Source organism: Anthonomus grandis, chromosome 15 (genome assembly GCF_022605725.1).
Source record: "Anthonomus grandis grandis chromosome 15, icAntGran1.3, whole genome shotgun sequence".
Lineage (NCBI taxonomy): Eukaryota > Metazoa > Arthropoda > Insecta > Coleoptera > Curculionidae > Anthonomus > Anthonomus grandis.
Window position 1 is genome coordinate 4,098,063 of NC_065560.1, and position 22,223 is coordinate 4,120,285.

At 34.0% G+C, this 22,223-nt stretch overlaps 4 protein-coding genes across 6 annotated transcripts; 2 read left to right on the top strand and 2 right to left on the bottom strand.

Annotated features, from left to right (window-relative positions):
• Window positions 1-1,967: 1,967 nt before the first annotated feature.
• LOC126745403 (membrane-bound transcription factor site-2 protease) lies at window positions 1,968-7,286 on the top strand. The gene is made up of 2 exons (XM_050453243.1): window positions 1,968-2,320; window positions 2,380-7,286. The coding sequence occupies exons 1-2, from the start codon at window positions 2,246-2,248 to the stop codon at window positions 3,766-3,768; spliced, it is 1,464 nt and encodes a 487-aa protein (XP_050309200.1). The 5' UTR covers window positions 1,968-2,245; the 3' UTR covers window positions 3,769-7,286.
• A 5,845-nt stretch (window positions 7,287-13,131) lies between these two features.
• On the bottom strand, window positions 13,132-18,382 carry LOC126745418 (c-Myc-binding protein homolog). 2 transcript variants are annotated; one of them, XM_050453264.1, is made up of 4 exons: window positions 18,018-18,382; window positions 17,839-17,960; window positions 17,566-17,717; window positions 13,132-13,819 (listed from the first exon to the last, which is right to left on the bottom strand). In XM_050453264.1, the coding sequence occupies exons 1-4, from the start codon at window positions 18,042-18,044 to the stop codon at window positions 13,722-13,724; spliced, it is 399 nt and encodes a 132-aa protein (XP_050309221.1). In that variant the 5' UTR covers window positions 18,045-18,382; the 3' UTR covers window positions 13,132-13,721. The 2 variants fall into 2 exon arrangements, with proteins under 2 accessions (XP_050309221.1, XP_050309220.1); XM_050453263.1 differs by having other exon boundaries at window positions 13,132-13,822; window positions 18,018-18,315.
• A 1,124-nt stretch (window positions 18,383-19,506) lies between these two features.
• Window positions 19,507-20,741, top strand: LOC126745417 (prefoldin subunit 3). The gene is made up of 3 exons (XM_050453262.1): window positions 19,507-19,842; window positions 20,010-20,404; window positions 20,484-20,741. Exons 1-3 carry the CDS (start codon window positions 19,768-19,770, stop codon window positions 20,566-20,568), a joined length of 555 nt encoding a protein of 184 aa, XP_050309219.1. The 5' UTR covers window positions 19,507-19,767; the 3' UTR covers window positions 20,569-20,741.
• Window positions 20,688-21,749, bottom strand: LOC126745421 (LYR motif-containing protein 2). 2 transcript variants are annotated; one of them, XM_050453267.1, is made up of 3 exons: window positions 21,531-21,749; window positions 20,887-21,106; window positions 20,688-20,831 (listed from the first exon to the last, which is right to left on the bottom strand). In XM_050453267.1, exons 1-2 carry the CDS (start codon window positions 21,567-21,569, stop codon window positions 20,888-20,890), a joined length of 258 nt encoding a protein of 85 aa, XP_050309224.1. In that variant the 5' UTR covers window positions 21,570-21,749; the 3' UTR covers window positions 20,688-20,831; window position 20,887. The 2 variants fall into 2 exon arrangements, with proteins under 2 accessions (XP_050309224.1, XP_050309223.1); XM_050453266.1 differs by having other exon boundaries at window positions 20,688-21,106; window positions 21,531-21,747.
• Window positions 21,750-22,223: the final 474 nt, after the last annotated feature.

Here is a 22,223-nt window from a genome sequence, read left to right on the forward strand (position 1 = left end):
ACATCAAAAGGTGAAACAACTTTTTATTAGCTCGAATTTAACTGAACCTATTAACCAGATCGAAATAAATAGCCATAGCAGCTTAGACCATAACGTTCCTCCTGAGGGAACTCAAAAGATACGAAGAAGAGAGAGAAAGAGAGACTTTTAACTGTCATTTGTTAAGTAAATGTCAACATCTGAAGCTTCTCTCTCTTCCCTAAGGAAGACGGTTATGGTCTAAGCTACTATGGTTATTCAAATTAGATTGGACCAAGCTTTGTAATAACGTGCCTGTTAAATAAATCCCTTATAATCCTTTCCTCTCTATCCCTTTATGAGAGATTTATTTGCATTGACCTTCACAGAGTCCCAATTTGAGTTTATCCTACTCACCTCTTGAACACAACCAGGTGACAATCCATTTCCGATATTTCAAATGGCATATTTAGTGTCACAATTACGTTATAGTAAAAATTTATCAAAGAATCATTTCTCAAGTCCGAATTTGTTGCAATGCCTGAACTGGTGTCTTCTGACAATGAAACAGAAGAACTAACTAGCAGTGACGAGAATCGTCTCGAAGACGATAGAGAGGAAAAACCGAATTATGACTGTAACGAGTTGAGAGAGCGACTTGTGGTACTTTCGACGACATTAAGCTCCCTGAAGCAGACCCTCAGGAGGCAAAAGGAACAGTTGAAAGAAGAAATAAAGGACACAAAAGAATTCGTTAAGGAGTTCAGGAATTTTAGCCAGGAAGTAGGGAGACTTACCTACGATTTCCAAACTAAACAGCAAAAACCCCTGGAGGCCACTTTTAAAGAGCAAATTTTAGAAGCGGAAAACATGTGCAAGATAGAAATGTCCAAAATCCAGAACACGGTAGATAGCCTGATATCGTTGCAGACAGTTTTGACTGAATAAAATTATTAGTTTTATTAAAAAAGCCTCTGCATATAACCTCTTGTTTGATTTTGTGTTGGTTTTTAGAAAGATTTATATGGCAACACTGTATTTACCAGTTGACAATGTCTAAAGGTCACAAGCAGTGTCGCCAGGTCTAATTAAATGTCACCAGATCTGGTGATGATTAATTTTTTGGCTTGGCAACCCTGGTTATAAGTAACGTTTGATAGTTTGGCATGTTGATGAACTGGTTAAAACCAGATTGAAGCGGTTGAAAGTGGACGATATGTATTAATGGAAATCGTAGCATTATGTCACAATAAGTCCATAAATATTAAAATTATAACCGATTCCAAGCGGTCTATCGGTAATTACCGTTCCTAAATGGTATTAACCAAACACGTCCAAGCAGTTATATTTATAACCGTTTGAGATACCTGACGTCACCAATTAGCCCTTTATACGTCATCAATTTGGAACAGTAATTATCCACGTCCGGAGCTGTTTTCTAAACGTCAAATGTCAAAGATATTGAAATAAGTGCGGGAAAAAATAAAAACAAATTATTTCCTTTTCAAAAATGACACAAAATTTATCATGGCTAATAAGTGTTCTTTTTTGATATTTATGTTTAAGAACTAATTACACATAATATTACTGGCGTCTGGGGTATTATTTAAAAACAAACAAAATTATGATAGTGACAGCTGACAAATTACGAAGTTACTTCAACCAAACACGTTTAAGCGGACACGATTGGTTATGTTATAAGGGGACTGTTCAAGGTGAACCAAGGGCTTAACCGCGGTTAAAACCGATAGATCGCTTGGAATCGGTTAATGTCTAAAGGTCACAAGCATTGTCGCCGGGTCTAATGAAATGTTACCAGATCTGGTGATGATTTATTTTTTGGCTTGGCAACCCTGGTTGTAAGTAACGTTTGATAGTTTGGCATGTTGATGAACTGGTTAAAACTAGATTGAAGCGGTTGAAAGTGGACCATATGTACTAATGGAAATCGTAGCATTATGTCACAATAAGTCCATAAATATTAAAATTATCGCTTAAAGCCGCAATTTACTAATCAAATCTACCAATGACACATATCCTAAATCAATGACAGGATTGACACTTGACCTGTCAAATTAGCAGGGACCTTAACAAGAAAAGAGACTCTCTTTTTCTCTCTTTTTCCTTGTCTAAGGTACAGCTCCTTGTTTTTATTTTGGCCCTCTGAACATAACCAAACATTTCCAAAAAAGGTTCCAAATTCTTTACTAATGAGTATTGATTAACTATTTAAACCGATATTAGTTTTCTTTACCTAATTGTCTTATGTAGCCAATAAACCCTTATTATGGACACCTACACTTTCTTCTTATTAGTTACTGGAACCTACAGTGTTTTGCTCTTCTTTGATTTGTTTTTTAAGGTATTAAATCCCACCTAAGCCCTATCTACCTTGAAATAAGCTACCTTGTTTGTTTTCAGTCCTGTGCCCATTATCCTTACCTGAAACTCCTTGAAGGACTCGGACTGGAATTGAGCTTCTTCACTATCCAATGGAAAACCAAAGCATTTAACCGACTTATCATAAAATGGGGCAACACAAAACCATATTTTTGGAAGCTATGGTTTCAACTGGGCACTGTAGTGACTTTAAGTTTCTTACCTGTTGCCCTATTTATATTGTTTAAAAGTATGTTTGGGTTATTTGGGCCAAAAGAGACAGAAGTGGCACCACCGTTGGTTACCATTGGCTTACCAGGAATAAATCTGCCTATATCAGAAGTGGGATATTATTGTATAACTTTGTTAATATGCAGTTTTGTTCATGAAATGGGACATGCCCTGGCGGGTGTTGTAGAAGATATTGGCACTCTTGAATTGGGCTTTAATATTTATTTCATTTTACCAGTGGCATATGTAAATTTACCAACAGACAAAATGCAAAGTTTAAATGTAAAAAAGAGGCTAAACATTTTCAGTGCTGGTGTGTGGCATAACTTTTTGTTATCATTCTTTGCTTACTTATTATATTGGTCATTGCCATGGGTGTTTTCTCCCTTTTATGGGTATAATGGGGGTGTAACTGTTATAGATGTTCTCAAAACTTCCCCACTAAGAGACGCAAGTAAGGGCATTTTAGAGAATGACATAATTACAGCCATAAATGACTGCAAAATAAATAATGAAAATGATTGGCTGGATTGTCTTGGCGACAGGAATGTTATACTACCAGCAATATGCATTAAATCTGATTTAGTTAACACATTAGATGAAAGTGTTCCTTTAAAACATCTTGACAGTGGTGTATTATCATGTTGTGACCCAAAGAACAATAAAAACTTGTGCTTTGAATACATAGACATTGAAAATAATGAACTAGAGTTGCCAGGACATGCTTGTTTACCGGGAAGGACAGTTATGGAGCAGGCTACTAATTTTTGTACAGTTAAACCACATGATTGCCCCAATAGTTTGTATTGCTTTAAACCACTCTTGCCTAATGGTACTTATCTATTCAAAATTACGTGTAAAAGTAAAAACATTGTGTACTTGGGACATTCAAGTGATTTATATAATACAATAGAAATATCTTCTTATGTAAAGAAAAGTGACATCTTCTCAGTTTCGATTCCAAATAGGATTACAAAACTCATAAAATATGTCTCGGTAATTTCGTTAGGTTTGGCATTCGTTAATGTTTTGCCAATCAGTTTTATGGATGGAGAATATATAATGCAAGTGGCAGCTCTTTTGATGTTAAAAAGTAAGTTTCAAAATAAGGAAATCCTAGGGTTTGTAAATATGGTTAAATGGCTGATGACTGCGTTGTTCTTTATTTATTTACTAGTCAGTGTGATTTTTGTTATTTAGAAGTTGTTATATGCACCTCAATGCTTTTTTTTACTATTACCCTACAGCAATAATTCTACTCTTGGTCATTGTGGGGGCACAATTGCTTCTAACTCGGGAAGTTTTAGAGATACAAGAGTGAGTGTCCTATGAAATTAATGGGTAAGAAATAATCTTTCTTTGGTAATAAACTCTTTTTTTGAGAATTGCTTAAAAAAGTTTGCATGAAAAAATGCTCTAACCAAGGCTCTTGGAGGACAAAATAGCCTCTAACTCAAGAGCTACAAGAATCGTTCTCCTATGAAATTGTTTGGTAAGAAATGCCCTCTTCTGGTCTAAACCCCTATTAAGAATATTTCCAATATTTCTTAACACATCTACTGCCGTGTCATTCATATGTGAATGACATAGCTGTTTTTGTACCGACCCCGTCATTCATATCAGTACCCCAATGCCAAACTACGTCAAAAATTGCCATTTGTCAGGAAAGCCATGTTAAGTTGTTTTGTGACTTTTTATTTATCATATATCTGTAACTATTCAAGAAATTTTTTCCAAATTTCACACAAATGTTAAAAAAAATATTATCTATTTAAATTTGTTTTGATTTTTGCCTTAATTTTTTTTGTTTTTTTGTTAAGTGACTTAAAGTTATATGCCCCATAGAAAAAACAATGGTTTTTGACTTAACACTAATATTAAGTCGAAACAGTGAAACAAAACTCAAACCAAACCATGTTAAGTTAACAAAAATTTTACTTTTTTTTCAAGTTATATTATAAAATAGAAAATTATTAGAGTAGGACTTAAATGTCTGTAGGACACAACATAAATTATAAAGTTTACTCCGAGTCACCATCTTCTTCCTGTACTGTATTATTGTGTCTAAGGGTCCTGTAGTACTCGTGAAATTGATTTGGTATCCATGGAAGTAATTTTTGTAGATGATCATATTTTTTTTTAGAAATCGGATTTGGACCATTTTTCAGGCAAGGTAATTTGCTTGGGAAGATATTTTTTATCCTAGTTTTTCGGTTTAAATCGACTTCTAAAAATTCTGAACCAAAACTGTTTTTATAGTACAAAATCCCCGGTTTTCCCTGTCTTACTTGCATTTACACTACTTTTGAAATAAGAAAATCCCTAGATGAATTTTTTTTATTCAAACGAAATGGAGCAGAGGAACCTTCATACAAGGACTTAAAGTTTAGAAAATCGAAGGATTGCATTCCAACAACATTGAATTTTTTTTTGTACCACAAAGACGGACCATTTGTTGCCAATCCCAAGGAGTAATAATTTTGAATTGCGGAACTTTTTTTTCTTTCCCTTGATCGAGCGATCACTGTCCGCTTCCAAATGGGTATGTCCTCTAGCCAAAAATTTGTGGTTTAACATTTTTAAGGTGGGTTTTTGTTTTAGAATCCAAAAATAAGTCATTATTATCAGCAGATTTCTATTTTGGAATGGACAATTATCTGACCAAATTGTTAGTTCTTGAATACTGGCTGATAAGTCGCATATTTTTACAAATTGTGTTATACAGAATGCAATTTCATTTCCCTCTCTACCAGATACAGATTCGTCCCACATCATACAGTAGGATTGTTGTGAAGTTGAATCATGTACCGTAAAGTGAAATGTCCGAAGCTTGAGTGAATAAAAACTTTGTGAGTTTGTCAAGTCAGGAGTGGACAAACATTTTTCCAAATCAACCATAACAACTTTTTCAGTATTTCCACTTCTCGAGCGTATTTTGTCTTCGGATTTTAACCTGTAACGATTATTGGCATCTCTCTCATGTTCATCGTATTGGGCTTGCAAACTCTGTCTTGTTTCTAGTGACTCTGAATTTTGCAGTTGAATTTTTAGCTTATTACAAAGGTCACAAGTATCATTTGCGGGCAATTTAAACGAGTAAATTAAAAGTTAACGAGTTAACTTAAAATTAAAAATTTCACTGTAAAGCCAAACTTTACCTATTTGATTTGATGGCAAGTTCATTATCATTACAATCTTCAACATACAATGCATACATTCTAGATAAATTAAGGTGATTTCCTAGATATTTTTTTTTCGGTTCTTTTTCTGGAGTAGTGGGAGGTGTAAGTGGGAAATTTTACAATATGATTGCGTATACCTTGGCGAACGTCTTCTGGGATTTTATTACTTGGAATATGATGTCCTCTTTTATCTGGAGAAATCATGCCCCCACATCTCTTTTTATTTAATGCAGTATCAACAGTTTGTTGAGACACAGCAAGTGTATTTAAAAAGAATTTTTTGCATACTGCGATGAGTTCATTATTTCTTGCCCGTCTGGTTTTAAGAGGTACTTTTTGAATGTGAGATGCAATAAACTGTCTTCGCATATCAATTGTTTGTTTTTCGTTCCAAAAGGTTCTTAAAATAGTCTTACGCATTTCTTCATTTATTCGGTTTTTGCATTTCAATTTACATGTTTCACCACATGCAGGTCCTAAAGTGTTTTCTTTAATAGTTCTTTTGGAAACGGTTACATATTCTAATCCTGACAGTCGTTTTCGCTTTTGAACATTTTTTTCCCAAAGATGTTTATTTGGTGTCTTCTTTCTTGTTCTTTTTTCATTTAGATTTTCCGTATTTTCGTTTTCGGTATCGCTGCTTATTTCATTGTCAACATCACCTTCGAAATTTGGGTCAATAACATGTCGTCACTGCCAAAACCAGAAAAGGAATCATCGCTGTTTTGTTTTGTAAAAATTTCACTTTCTGCTACAACATGTTTTTTTTTGAGCTAGAAGATACAAAAACTGTTTTTTTTTTATTCTTTGAGCTCTAACTTTCCTAGTCTCCGAGTTACTTGGTGATAGTGATGCATCATTTCCATTAGAATAACTGCATTCAGGTGTATTAAAATCCTGTTTAGGATGATGGACGATGGTTTGATTAGTAAATGTGTCGTCATTTTGTATCTGCCCACCAGAAAAAAAATCTCTTAATTTTTCCTGTCGTAGGTCCTGGTTTTTTTCTTGAAGTACAGGTTTTGGACTAGTTGCCTTGAATTGATCCTTTTCTTTAAACGGCTCCAAAACTTGTATCGGTTTCGTTGAGACCTCTGCAAAACATAAAAATTGTATCAGATAGTTTTAAAAAATTAAAAAAAAATATCGAACCTACTACTGTTTTAGTTTAAAAACTAACCTCTATAAGTTTTTGTTTTAATAAATTATTAGGTTTTAATAACCAAATACAAAGTATAAGTAACGGGTGAATTTCTACCCTTAAAATTTACGGTATTAGGCAGACTTTATGAAAAAAACATTAGTGAAAAGGATATTAAGTCATGACTAAAATTTGTATAAAAAAAAAGCCAAAACTATTTTAAATCAGTAAAAAAGCAATACACAAAAATACAAACCTTGAGTTTCTAATCGTGTGTCAGTAAGAATGCTGCTTGAGTTCAAATCAGTAGTTTCACTGCAAGTTTTGACCTGTCCTGCATTTCCTTAAAAGTAAAAATGTACCCTATAAAACTCTATAAACAATATTAAGTCAGTTTCTACTTAATAATAAATTAAAATGAGGCTTTTGGTACGTGCGTAATGTTACTTTTCATTCATATTTCTTTTTAGGAAACTAGCAGAATTAATATAATACGTTATTTAGTACATTTGTTAATATAATTTTGGCCTAAATTTTATTTTATTGTATTATATATACTAAAAAAAAACATACTTACCAAAACCTTGCAATTTCTTCTCTAAAACTTTCTCTGGAACACACTTTGATAACATTTTCAGGGTTCTAGAATTCATTTTTTACACACTGGGCAAGCTATTTAAGGAGCAAATTTAAAAACAATGCGTACACTTTAACTGGCTGAATAGAACTCATAGATAAACAGTTTATAGGGTTGATAGAACTGTTTACAACTTGTATGTAACTTAACATAGTGCAATAATGTGGATTGATATTTTCCAAAAGGAAAACTATTTTAAGTAGACTTAATTGGATTTGGCCTTTGTTAAACTGTGGACTTAATTTAGTTTGAAAATGTCTAACTCTGTAACGGAAAATGCTATCAAGTGGTAAAGCATTGCTATGTATAGATGACTTAACATTTAAAAATTTGGCGTGATAATCGCAAAAACGCCAAATTGTGACTTAACATACTTTGGCTCTGAGGTACAGATATGTGAATGACATCGATTTAACTACAACAGGCCGTGTCGTTCCATAGTGCATGACATCTAATGCTATTTAAATGGGTGGCTTACACGGTTGGCCCCGCACGACTCTCTAGACATAGTTGACCGCGGCATATTTTTATTGCTAAAGGTTATTACTTCGTATTTAAAAAAAACAAAATTTCGTGAAAAATAGTATATTTCTTAATATTATAATTGATTGATTACACCCATGATTACTATAATATTATAGTACTTAATCAAGTGTTTTTTAACTAAAAAAAAGTTCTAAACCTCTATGAACACAAGCAAAAGAAAAATGAAAACAAAACGAGCAGATTGTTACATTCTAATGTATAAAAATAAAAAAATAGTACCTAGGGTAACACAATAGCTTAGCTAATTGGCAAAAATTATGCAACCATCGAAAGTCCAGAATAGGGAGAATGTTTAGAATTAAAACAAGGCAGGCAAAATCTGAGGCTGTGACGGGCATGAGTTGCAAAATGTAAATACCATTTTGGCTTTTTTTCGTGCCATTTCTCTGCCGGATTCCTTTTGGATTTTGGCATAGCATTCAGCGTACTTTCTTCTGATTTTTTTCCCATTTGAATCTAATCTTTGTAAGAGCTGATGGGAGCCCTTTAATGATCTTGGTCTTTCCATCGGTTTTACCTCTTCAAGTTCTAAAAGTTCGGCTACTAACGATTCTCGGAAAATGGGTATGGTGATCTTTTTTTTCGTTACAGCCTTGTACACCACCCACGAATTCACTACTGCCATGCCCAGTAACAGTTCCATTCCCAATTTCCGGTACCATTTGATACCCTTTCTCAAAGTGGAGACGTAGGAACCCATCTGGTCGGAGAGATCTATTCCAGCTTTACACTGGTTATAATCAAGTACAGCTAATGGCTTTTCAGTGGCACGTTTTTTTTTTCTGTCTTGGGACGGAAGCTGCGGTGGGGTCACACTCAAAGGTCTCGCTAACACGTTTTCTTCAGAGGGCTCATCCTGTAGCTCAGATTCTATTTCTTCAGTGGGGTTTGTTGGAGTCTCGTCTTCTTCTTATGATGACAAAGCATCAATATTAGAGCTCGTGGAAGGCAGAACTTGTAATGGAGCAGTTGTATTAGAGGCAGTGATCGAGCTTCGTTCTTGTGAAGATGATTTTTGCTTTTTTAGGGACGTTTTTGTTTTTACTGGAGCAAGTTCCGGAGCATGTTTTGTGGAAAGCATTCTCACATCTCTGGTATCCTTCCATTTCAAGATAACTATACCATTATTATCTTCTCGGGTTATGATTTCTCCTCTTTTCAAATTCTTCTGAAGAACCTCTTTCGGATGACCTTACTGTACCTACAACATGTGTCTGTCTGGATAACAAGGCTTTTGCTAGTTTATAGCTTGTATAAAAATTGTCGACATAAAGCGTTCTTCCCTGGTCCAGACGTTTTTCGCTAGTCCGGTTTCTTTCTCCCCGCTTGCAGACTTTCCACTGTAGATTTTTAAGTCCCAGGTATAACCATCTACTGAGCATAATTTTAAAAGTTTTAATACCATATCGATGCGCCTTATTTGGTATATATTGGCGAAAAATTAGTCGTCCCCTCCAAGGTACTAACGTCTCGTCAATAACAATAAATTCACCTGGGCAAAATAGATTTTGAAACTTTCTCTTCAGGATATCGGCAAGCGGCTTGATTTTTCCCAAACGCTCTCCCAGAACTGATACAACTGATACCTGTTCCTTGACATCACTGCTCGCGGAACTGCAAGGTTATAGATACTACGAGTGGACCAATAATCTGAAAGGGTACTCATTCTTACTAAGCCCATCCACATGGTTAGCCCCAAGAACTTTTTAATTTCGTCGTTATTCGTCGCTGTCCATTGATTTATCCTTGATCTTATTTTTTGTTGTGCATATTTATTGGTTTCCGTGACAATATGACTAATGATTTCGTCATCAACAATCAACGAAAAAATGTCTAGTGGCGTAGAGTTTTCATCAAGATCTATTTTTAAGCCCTGGGGTCCACTAAACACGAATTGTTTCTGTCTTCCACAGTATTCAGTCCAACCATGATTATCATTTTGGTCATCTTGATAGGATTCATCCACTTCATTGGCAAGATCATCTTCTAATTCTTCCAGAGTTTCAAGTATATCATCTAGATCTTCTGGATCTTCGTCTTCAGATAAGTCTGAATATTCTTCGATATGATGGTCAAGCAACGTTTTATTTTTTGACATACCAGGATACCAAACAGGGTCATCAATGGAATCATTGGAGCTAAAGTCACTACCTTCAGTATCAGTCTATTTCACGGAGAAGTTCTTGTTCTGTCAGTGGTCTCTTGTTTTCTTGGTGGTCTCGTCCTCTTACTCATTTTACTTTTATTTTACACTTTCACTGGGGTATCTACAAATCATGACATTGAATTATGGATTCCTCACTCATGAAAGCCAGAGCTGTAATGTGCCATTACGGCAAATATACAGTTCAAGGTGGAGAAATCCATGATTCAACGTTGTCTCGAGATCTGGTAAGCTTCTATTTCTCTTCAAAATGACCTGTAACAAAAGAAATAGCGGTCATTCATATATGTATGACACATTAACACATTGAGCTGCGCGTGCCCACCGGTGGACATGTGGTCCTAGAAAGCAAACCCGAAATGCCCACCGGTGGGCACATCGCATCGCTTATTCAGGGACCGCGTGCTCACCCGTAAGCATGGATTACATTGATTCTGCCTATACCAAACGACGGTCTAGTCCCAGGATGAGCCAAAAAATATATTGGGTTGGGCAGTTTGGATAGTTTAGGTATTTAGTTTATAAGACTAGAAAAAAACAACATTTGAGTTAATATACCATGTTATATTACCTTAAAACAGAAAAAATACTCTTAAAACTTAAAAATAAATTGTCATAAAAACAGTCGTTTTCTTATGTAACCAAAACTTAAAATACCATAAAAATGACTAACCTAAATATAATAAAACTTACTAAAACGACCTAACGTTTGACGAAATACACACTGCCACAAAGAAACTGCTGACACTAAAGTTTAAAGCCAAATGTTTTTGGAAGTAAGTAATACAAAGGGGAATATTACACGGTACACAAAACATGTAACGCGTTTACTATTGTTGTAGCAGTAATGACATGAAACACTAGGCGTTTGTACCATTTTGAAGTTCGCCTTAGAAAAGGCGCGTATGCTGACATTTGATCCGACAAGTCGATAAAGGCCTTGCCCTGGTTATAGTCAACAATTACTTTCGGTTTAATAACTTCTTTTCCTTTCTTTGCTAAAGTAACGGTAGAATCATCGTGTTTGGTGCTTAGCATGATGACGTCTCTCTTATCCTTCCACTTCAGGACTACAGTTTTGTCATTATCTTGCCGAGCTGCAATTCCACCTCGATTCAACTTTTCCTGTATTACTTCCTGAGGATTACCTTTGCGGTTTGCTTTAATTGTACCAACTAAATGCGTTTTTCGTTCAATCAGTCTTTTGGCTAATGATACGCTCGTGTACCAGTTGTCAGTGTAGAGTGTGCGGCCACTGTCCAAAAGACCTTCCATCAATTCCATGACTACCTTTTCAGAAACTGCAAATTCACTTGATTTTCCTCTGTCGGTATATATGTCTGCCTTTGAAATCCCAGGTGTATCCTCCAGATACACACAACTTGAAAAGCTTTATACTGTAGCGGTGTCGCTTATTGGGTATATATTGTCTGAAATAAATGCGTCCTCGAAACGGGACGTTACTTTCGTCGATACAAATGTCTTTTTCGGGCATGTAGGAGGACTTAAATTTCTTTTGCAGCATATTAAGAAATTCGGATATTTTGTAAAGTCGGTCATCAGAGGGTCTGTCCTCATTATCACTTACATGGAACATGCCTAAAATACCTTCAAATCTGTTTCTACTCATAATTGTGGGTATGCGATTTTGGTACAACGATTTGGTTGACCAATAATCGCGTAACTGAGGCATTGGAAGAATCCATAATATAATGCCAAAAAATTTTCGCATTTCCACGGGATTGGGTATCCACCCATTTCGGAATCTTGGCCTTCCGGTTTGGATCTGCTATTGCCGCAGCAATTCGCTGTGAAGCAAACCTATTAGTTTCAGTCACAAATAGATTAATAATCTCATCGTCGATAAAATAGTTAATGAATTCAGTTGGTTCTTTCCCTGCAAAGTCTGCACTAACAGCTGGAACAACACCAACATTCAACTGAAAGACAGTCGGTCTCCTTGAACGTGATCCCATTTTTGCTTAGTAGTTAAAGTCGCTAGAGGTACGTTATCGTCTAGATCTTCGTCTTCGGATAATAATATGGCAGAATTATCTGAATTATTACCGGATAATTCAACAGGAATCAAATCTTTATCTAGGAGCGAATCATCTGAAAATCCGGTAATTTCGTCTTGTATTATATCTCTTGACTCGTCGTCGGACAGATTCTCCAGCCAACTCCTGATCCGATAGATATTTCTTAGCCATATTTGCTTAACTTTGAAACAAAAAAACACATTAAAGCTAGTGTCCACGGGTGGGCATTCGGTCCCAAAATGTAATTCTGGGACCACGTGCCCACCCGTGGGTCACCGCAAAAAAATTACAAAAACAGCCAAAAGTGGACAGAGTATTGATCCACAAACAACATAAACTGCAAAAAAATAACTATTAACAAAAAATATCCAGAATGAAAATTTGATCCCTGGAAGTAAAATTCAAATGCCCACCAAATGGGCTCAACGTGTTAAAAACCATAAATTGATAAAAAAAACTTGTTATTTGTCCATAATAACATACCCAAATAATATTTAAACCAAAAATATAGAAGTAAAAATGAGCTTGGCCTCGAAAAGAATTATTCTACTAACAGCATGGCAGTAGATGTGTTAAGATATGCTCAAGGAAAGTTAGAATCTGTTGATAAAAGTAGCAAAAAAACTCGGCCAACTAAAAAAGCCTTAACTATTGAAATCTTTAACGTAGAATCATATTTCTACCCTCAAATCCATCTTCAGAAATCCTGCTGTATTAGTGTGAATAAATGATGAATATATTCCAAGTGATTCCCAAAAATTTCTGTCAGAGTATAAAAATCTGGATTTACAATACGCATTTCAAGATTCTTTAAATACAATTGCTCTAGGACCTTGGCAAATAAATAAAACATCTTATATCTTATAATAAAGTATAATAAAATAATAACAAAATGTTGAAATAACATTGATACTTCTACACATAATGTGACAAAAAAAAAACTTAAAAAAGTATTCTACCTAAATTATTGCACCATAAATTTGAATAATACATCATGAGGATAAAGTTACCAAAATTAAAATAAACATAATACGCAATATTCTTTCTTAATTAATTATGCACTGCAAAGCAGCTAATACACTTAATATGGAGGGCATTATTAGTTTTATAAGCAATAGTTTAATCTTATTATTATAACAATTGAAATCTTAGGAATATAATAATTACAAAACATTAGTTTTATGCACAAATCTGTGTTACTTACTAATTTCCTAATTTAAGTACAAAGGCAAGTGGGCGGGTGGGCTTGGATTTTATAATTCTACCCAGTATGCTAAGAACCATCAATCAAGCATTGCCTTTTATTAATATAAAAAAATATTTTAGTGCAAATTAAACTGAATTATTTCACTAAGAACAGCCTGACGGAAAGAAACCATGCAACCATGGTTTAAAAGTGAATTTAATTACAATTAAAACATATTGCTGTAGGTGCGGGAATACCTTAGGACTCTTCTGATTTTTCCTCTTTTGGTGGTGGTGCCACCTCTTCTTCAGTTTTAATCTGAACTTCACTGATTGGTTGTTCCAGGGTGCAGCTTTCTTCTAAAAATAAATATTCACATAAGAGGCATACATCTTTCCAGGATATAAGAAAAGACATTTATAATAAATCGTGCTAAAGATATTCAAACATGTCACTAAGCTCATCAATATGTATTTTTGCCAAAGCAATACCACTCAGACCATAACATATTCACCTTGTTCATATGCACTGGTAGGGTGAATTAGCCAGTAGTCGGACAAAACGTATTTATTGTGAAATAACTTTGAAATGTTATTTAATGTTACGCCAATGAGTTAAAAATTCAGTTCTGCCAATTACCTTACCTTTGGTTCTAGAAATTTTTATATTCTTAAGTCGTCTCCCTGAAAGAAAAAAAAGCGCGCTAAAGTGACCACCACTTTGTGCTCCCCAGTTTTTGTGCGTGAAAGATAAAAATAAGGCAGTTTTAAGGTAGGTTTAAAAACTTAATAACTAACTTATGAGGTTCTTTAGCTTCATGTATATAAAAAATGGGCTAAATATGCCATATATATGATGAAAAACGTATTTTTTAAATATTTTAAGGTTAATTTTAGGTGTCCGGTAAACTCACATATAATTTTGTTATAACTCCGGTAGTTGGACGCGTGTCCGACCACTGGAAAGTGAAGCTTTTTTGTTTTTGTCTTTTTCTCTCTTACTGCTACATAAATAAGCTCCTTTTATTTCCAATATATATTGTAAGGAAAAGTTTTAGATGGTATTCAGTGGTCGGACAGCAAAAACAAAATACAGACGCGAATTAATGAGAATTAAATCTGTCCGACCACCGGTCAGTATCGAATTTAATATGTTTCAAAAGTTGGACACTATTCTTTTTTCGACGTCTCTTTGAAGACTTTAAGCCGTTTTTTTTTATGTTTTTCTTTGGTTTTCAGATATGAAACGTGTAGGCAGTACGGGGTCCCCAAGTCAACGGTCCAGGACCGCATTAAAGGAAAAGTTGTCGACCTTTGCAAAACGATGGGGCCGGATCCAGTTTTGAAAAAAGAAATTGAAGAAAAATTAGTTGAATGGATTTAAAACTTAGCCAGTTGCGGTTTTCCGATAAAGAAGCAAGTCTAACGCTGCAGACATTTTGGAAGATCCAAGTCGGATGCTGAACGGCAATGAAAGTGGGTTCTGCCTGTGTCCAAAGAGTGGGAAAGTATTGGGTGTGAGAGGACGTGATCTCAATATTGTTAAAACCGGAAGCAGCAAGGAAAATTTAACGGTATTAATTACTTTTACGGCCGATGGTAGACTTTGTCCCCCACTCGTCATATTTCCATACGTAAAACCACCAAAAAGTATAGTAAACGGTATGCCTCCTCATTGGGTCCTCGGCAAATCAGATAGCGGGTGGATGAGGTCGGAGGTATTTTTCGAGTATGTGGCTAACGACCTAAATAAATGATTAGAGAACGAAGGGATTCAGAGACCGGTATTATTTTTAGTAGACGGGCATAAATCCCATATGTCTGTGGAACTTAGTAGGTTTTGCCATGAAAATGGAATAATATTGTATGCTTTGCCGCCAAATGCAACACACTTACTACAGCCTGCGGACGTCGCGGTTTTTAAGCCTTTAAAGGATTATTGGCGGGAAGAGGTAAGAAAATGGCAGACTGAAAATGAAAATCGTGTGGTTACAAAGACTGAGTTTTGTCCCATATTTGAAAAAGCCCTTCAGAATCCTAATATGTCAAATAATATGAAACAGGGCTTTAAGGTATGTGGTTTGTACCAGTTTAATCCAGACACAGTAAATTATAAAAAGTGTGTGCAAAATGTTCTGGAGAACTTATTAAGCGAAACAACGCAGGTTGAGGAAACAGTATAGGAAGCAGATATCATAAGCACCGAAAAAGTTATTTTAAAGCTGAAACCGAAGCTATCTGAACTAGGATTTTGCACGGATACAATTTTAACCCTTATAAAAACACTTATTCCTACTAACACAAGTGAAGGTAGTTTCTTTTTTTACTCCAGAAGAGATTCAGAAAATGAACGTTATTTTTACTGATGATGCAGCTACACCTAGCAGTGAAGTATTAAATCAAGAAGAGACTGAAAACCTTCAAAACCCTTAAGTTGTAATACTACAAAATGTATACTTCTCAATACAGGTCAAACAAATCAAAATACTCACATAGAACCGACATTAGAACCAAATGTTTGTTCTTATGAAAATATAGAAAAGAAAAATATCTTAGAAATACTGGATGATTATGAATTTAAAGATTTAATGCCGAGTATTGTGTTTGAAGATGTTAATATTTCAGAATCAGATATATTTACTAATGGAAGAAATGACCAAGAAATAAAGGAAGTACATGAGACCAATCTAAAAGAAAATAAATTGGAAGACACCTCAGAGAACATCAAAACTAATGAAGATGAAGAAAATAAAAATTCAAATAAAAAAATAAAGTTTAAAAAAAAATCAAACCTGATGCAACAGAACAAGCTAACCCTGTAAAAGGACTTATGGAAATAAATCACAATCTGATTGAGAAAAAAATCACTTCATCCACAATAAATGACAAATGTCCAGAGGAGAAAAAAAATAATCAGGATGACAAAGAGGAAAACTGCGCACCTTTGAAAAATGAAAAAAATTAAACTTTAAATTTAGTTGTAGTGGCTAAGTCGGCTAGCTGGAGCAGCTCTTCATTTGAAAATCATCTTGCATATCCACAACCTATTGGCAAAACAAATAAGAAACGTCAACGGGAGAAAATACCCTCCGCAATTTCTTCTGGAGCCTGGAGAGAGTATTATGAAGGAAAATTAAAGGAAAAAGAGGAGAAAGAGAATGCGAAAAAGAAAAGGAAAATAGCAACCCTACAAAAAAAACAAAGTAAAACAAAAAATAACAGTGCAGGTAACCAAGATACAGATAAGGTAGAAGAGTCATCTACCATACATAAAAAAAGCAAACATGTGGAGAATGCGAAGACGAACTTGCTAGTGATACCGAAATCAAAGGTGAAAAGAATGTTGGCTGTGATTGATGTAGTCGCTGGTATCACTTGAAGTGCACAAAGTTGTCAGGACTCTCCTATGATGAAGTCTCTAACTTGGATTTTGTCTGTAAACTGTGTGATGATGACTAAAACACGTACGTTAGTGAAGTACTTATAGTTTTTAGTTTCGTGATTTGAGACACTAGTTACCAAAGAATACCTATAACACTTTTTTTGCTCAAGTTTTTTTTATTTGTTGTTTTGATTGATACTACGTGGAGAAAATTTTTGTTTTTTTACCCCAATAAAATATTTTTATTTTATTTAATAGCCTTTTATATAATTACCCATGATTTAAATTTATTATTAATAAAACAAACAAAAATAAGTAGGTTTTAAAACTGCAACGTTAAATGTGCACTTAAATTCTAGTAAACCTTTGATAATACGGGACTGTAAAGAATCAGCCAATAAGAAGGTGTCCGACTAGTGGCAACTACCCAGCCGACCATTGGCAAAGACTGTCCGACTACTAACAAAACAGCATTTTTTTTACTTAAGTAAATACCAAAAATACTAAGTAAATTTATGGACAAAACTGATATATTTAACTTTATTCCAAATAACCAAATTATTCATGTCAAAAGACTTTGGTTCTATCAAACCTATCAATATTTTTTTATTCATGATTTAAATTTAGTTTTCTCTAAATTGTCCGACCACTGGCTCATTAACCCTATATCAATTTCAAAATAAGGAATTATGGAGGTTAACAATAAATTTAAAAAAAATACCTGTATTGTTTTCAGGTTCTTTTTTTTCAGTAACAGCATTCTCAACATGAGACTCCAGCTCCTTTATTCTTTCCTCTGCTTTCGTCAATTTGAGATGTAGTTGTTTGTTGGTCTGTAAACCTGCCATTAAGGCCAATTTATCTATGATGTATCTGGATTAGCTTAGTTAAGGACTTGACTTAATAATTATTCTTATACATGAAATAAATTAATTCTAGTATATTGTAAGTCATACATTTGTTTTCTAACTTTATAAAGTAATAAAAAGGATACTCTACTGCATCGTCCGGCTTGTGCGCTTCTTCATAAAGATTTACCAGGACTTTTGTTAAGGCATCCATGACTCCGCTCTTCTCCAAATATTTCCTGAATTCCTCTCTCTTTACTATGGAGGGCTGTGGTAAAAATGCTTGTAAATATCAAAGAAAAATCAATATATACTTAAAAATTACCTCATAAGACGGATTTACGGTAGTCATGTTGTACTAAAACAGTGCTGACAGGTATCCAGAAAGTAGGACTAGAGCTTAATGCAGGGAATTTTTTGTGGATAATTCTCTCTGTGGCAAGTCAATGTTGAACAGAGTAAATGAAATTTCGAGGTTAAAAGATTGCTTGGACCTCGTTGTTATTTAAGTTTGAGTGTGTGGCAGAGAGAAATTACAAAAATTTGCAATTTTGGATAAAAAACTCCAAAGCAAGTTGAATCAGACTTAGTGAGAGAAATCAGCTGATTTCTTTATTCCAGTAGGCTGGGAGAGCACTCGTAAAAACGATGTGAAGCCGACCATAACCGAACGCAGGTTCCAACTTCCAGTGCCGTAGAGATAAGCAATTTCAAATTCAAGAAAATTGAATTTTCCCTGTTTTCTTTGTACATACTTTAGTTTTAAAATTACATGGACACATCTCTGTTTTAAATATAAAGAGATGATTCTGCCGCTTTGGTAGAAGACTGTCAAATTATTCACTATGTACTACTACTCCCACGCTAGATGGCGTCACGCGTCAGGTTAATTTACCAGGGGCGGATCCAGAAGAAAATAATGCCTTCTCTATCTTAACGTATTACAGTTAAGTTACTAACCCTATATCACTTCTATATGGATCTAAAATATTTTTAAATCATTCCTATATTAAATAAAAAAATATAACGACTACAAACACAATACTTTTTTAAAGTTGCTTGTCAAATTGTTTCCTTATTTAGGAACGTTGACGTTTATAATTAACTGTCAAATTATTGACATTTGACACAACCTATTTAGGAGAATCAAACTAGTCACTACAGCGTTGCCGGATTGTAAAGCTATTTTCTTAGCATTCATTCCTTAAATATTATTTTATTATATAAAGGTGTCAGGGTTCGGGGGTGGTTAAGTTGCCTTAAACACATACCAGCCCTTACAATCTTAAATTTTATATATCACATGAGGGATTCTTACCAATTAATTAAAAAAATAAATTAATAACACTTTTTAACTCAAAAAAGAAATATATAAACAACTATTAGTAATACAAACATTGAATAATAGGAAATTTACTTACAAATTGTAACTTTTCCGAGATATTTCAAATGAAAACCAGACTTTATTCCTATCATTAGCTTTGTGAATACCGACTTTTACCTAAACTTTATGGACTTTTGTCAAGTATGACAACACTGTCGTATATCCTCCAGCAAATTTGACATACTGGAGAGGTTTCGCATAGGAATGTTTTGAAAATGACGTCATGTAGTAAGAAGTTTTTTTTATTTTTTTAGTAAAAAACATGGTACATTCAATTTTTTTTTTGTTTTAAAATGATCTATAGATCGTACATTTATTACATTGTAAATGTAATAAAGTTATATGCGTATTCGTAATGCGTGGGCTTCTGAATTCAGCTTTAGATGGGTTCCTCTTAGACAGTTTGCTTGACAGTTCACTGTATGACAGCTCGAAAAAATCATAAATAAAAATTATTTGGTAACCCTTACCCATAATCCCGTTCCTTACCTTTTATGGCCACAATTTAAAAGTTTCATTCAATTTGAGTACATCTTAATTTAAAATACCTTCTTGACTATTCTATTTGAAAATAGATTCGTTTTTCATTCAGTAATTGCTCATTTATTCGCGGCTTTATTTGGTCTGGACCTGGACTGGTTTAAGAACACGTTTTCCCAAAATTGATAAATTCAGGACTCCCGGGATAAAAATGGAACAAGAAAAGGGACCAATTGAATTAGGGGATAAAAAATCATATGCTGGTATACCAGAAGCAGAATTTATTGTAAGTATTCAAGTGTTCTATACCCCCATCTACAGTATAAGAATCAATTTATATTCGTTGTTCGAGTTTTCCCTAAAATGTTACACAAAAGTGTACTTTCTTTAATTATTAGCCCCAATTTATGTTAATTTTGAAAACAGTAACCCTTAGATTTGTCTCTGTTTTAGGAAGACGTTGATAGCTACATGGCCCGGCCAGAAAACGGCTCAAAAGAAGAAGTATTAAAAAAACTAGATAATCAGTATGGCAAATACAAATTTATGGAATTCAATCTTTTATCAAAGAAAAAGCGACTGCAAAACCAAATACCAGAACTGAAAAGATCTTTAACAATGATCGAAAAATTAGAAGGACAAAATGAAGAGTGTGACACACAGTTTCTATTAAGCGATCAAGTTTTCGCCAAAGCCAAGATTCCACCAACCAAAAATGTTTGTTTGTGGCTCGGGGCGAATGTCATGCTCGAATACACTCTAGATGATGCAAAAGAACTTTTAACACAAAATATTAATACTGCTGACAGAAATTTGGGATATGTTAATCATGATCTAGACTTTCTCAGGTAAGAATTATGTTAAATATTTAGGACTTACCATTGCCAAATGATCAGCACTTTCTAATATAAACTGTGGTACTTTTAGGGATCAATTTACTACCACAGAAGTAAATATGGCAAGAGTGTTCAACTGGGACGTTAAAAGATGCCAAGCGCAGGCAGCCAAATAGTTTTTTTTCATTATTGTAATGTTTTCATAGTTGAAGGAATGAGAGTCCTTGTTAAAAAGTTTATATGCTTTTGGTTAACATTTTTTTTTATTATAACCTCATTAAAATAAAATTCAACGTTTGTAAAACTAAATATAATTTATTATTAAATAATAATGCTTTTATCCATTGAAGTTGTTCAGATTTTTTCTCCCTTTATATTGGTATGATAAAATCAGTCATTTTCCTGTTGAAATAGGTTTACAAGTGACTCGGAGGTTGCTCTTCAACAAACAAAAAAACATTTTTATATTCTTGACAAACATCTACTAAATCTACCTTATTTTGCTAAACACACACTGTTTTGTAACTGTTTTAAGCTTTTTTTACCATACTCTAAGTACATTTTGATCACAAGTTCATCAGTATGGTTGGAATTCTGTCTGAACTCTGCTCGGGTCCACTCCTTGATCTCATTCTGATAATTCTTGTCAGGCACTTCTTTAATGGTTCTGAAGAACTGCCTGTATAAATTCTTTACCTCTTGTTTCAATATGAACTGAAAATGATTTAAAAAACACCAACTTAAGCAGTGGATTTTTTTGATATATTATTTATTTATTGATCCATCCGACCCATTAAAAGAGTGCTTACTACTGATAAAAATAATTAATACCTATATAAAAAACTGTACCTAGACAAAATTTTAAGACTAGGAATTTGTTTTTAAAAGCATTATTTATTTGCTTTACAGAATAATTTAAAAAGTTTATTCCACACTTATGTATAATAACAAAGTGAGGTTTGCGAGGCTCATAATACTCCAGTCAAGTATGAAAAATGATAGTTTTGGCCACTATTTATAAATAACGTTTTGCTTGGCAATGCAGGTAAATAAAGGTTATTTCATTCCCTATTTCTGTGGTTGTTTAGGCCCCTTTTAAAAGTTATAAACGGTGATACAAATAACCTATTTGCTGTACCTGGTTTAAGGTCAAAATTGGTTTGGTATTGTTGGCCATGTTCCAAGTTGGTTTTAGTCAATTTTTATTTCGTCTTTTAGCTCGAAATTATCATCCTAAAAGTAACAAATATTCAATTTAAGGCCCACCAATGAGGGTATAACGAAAAATCAAAAGATTTACAAATGAATTTAAAAAATATAGAAAGTAAACATTACTCATAACCTAAAATTTAATTGACACAGTGTATCGTCGCTTACTAGATGGCGCTATCAGTTTAAAAAAAGGAACCTGTAAATGTTATTCTTTTACGTTTAGTTAGTTAAAATACAGATTTTCCCTTAGTATTTGTAATTAAGTTATTTGTTAGATTAACGATATTTTACCTTTTAAATACCTGAATCGTTAAATCGCCGCTCTTTCGTATCCACAAAATACAAATATAGAGAAATGCGTGCTGCATAATGATCAGACAGAAATTCCATTGACGTTGATGACAAGAACGAAGGCGGCCATCTTGGGTGGCGTGTGGCGGTAAATTTAAACCTGATTTATTGCGCGATATTCGAAGTTATTCGCAGAATTATAGAAGTTGATGCGAACCGAGGAGTGATGAGAAATATAATTAAATAGAATTTTGTTTTATTTTAAAATTAACAATATACTTGTCAGTTTAAAATTACCCGCATTTTATTAGAGTTTTTAATTTTGATT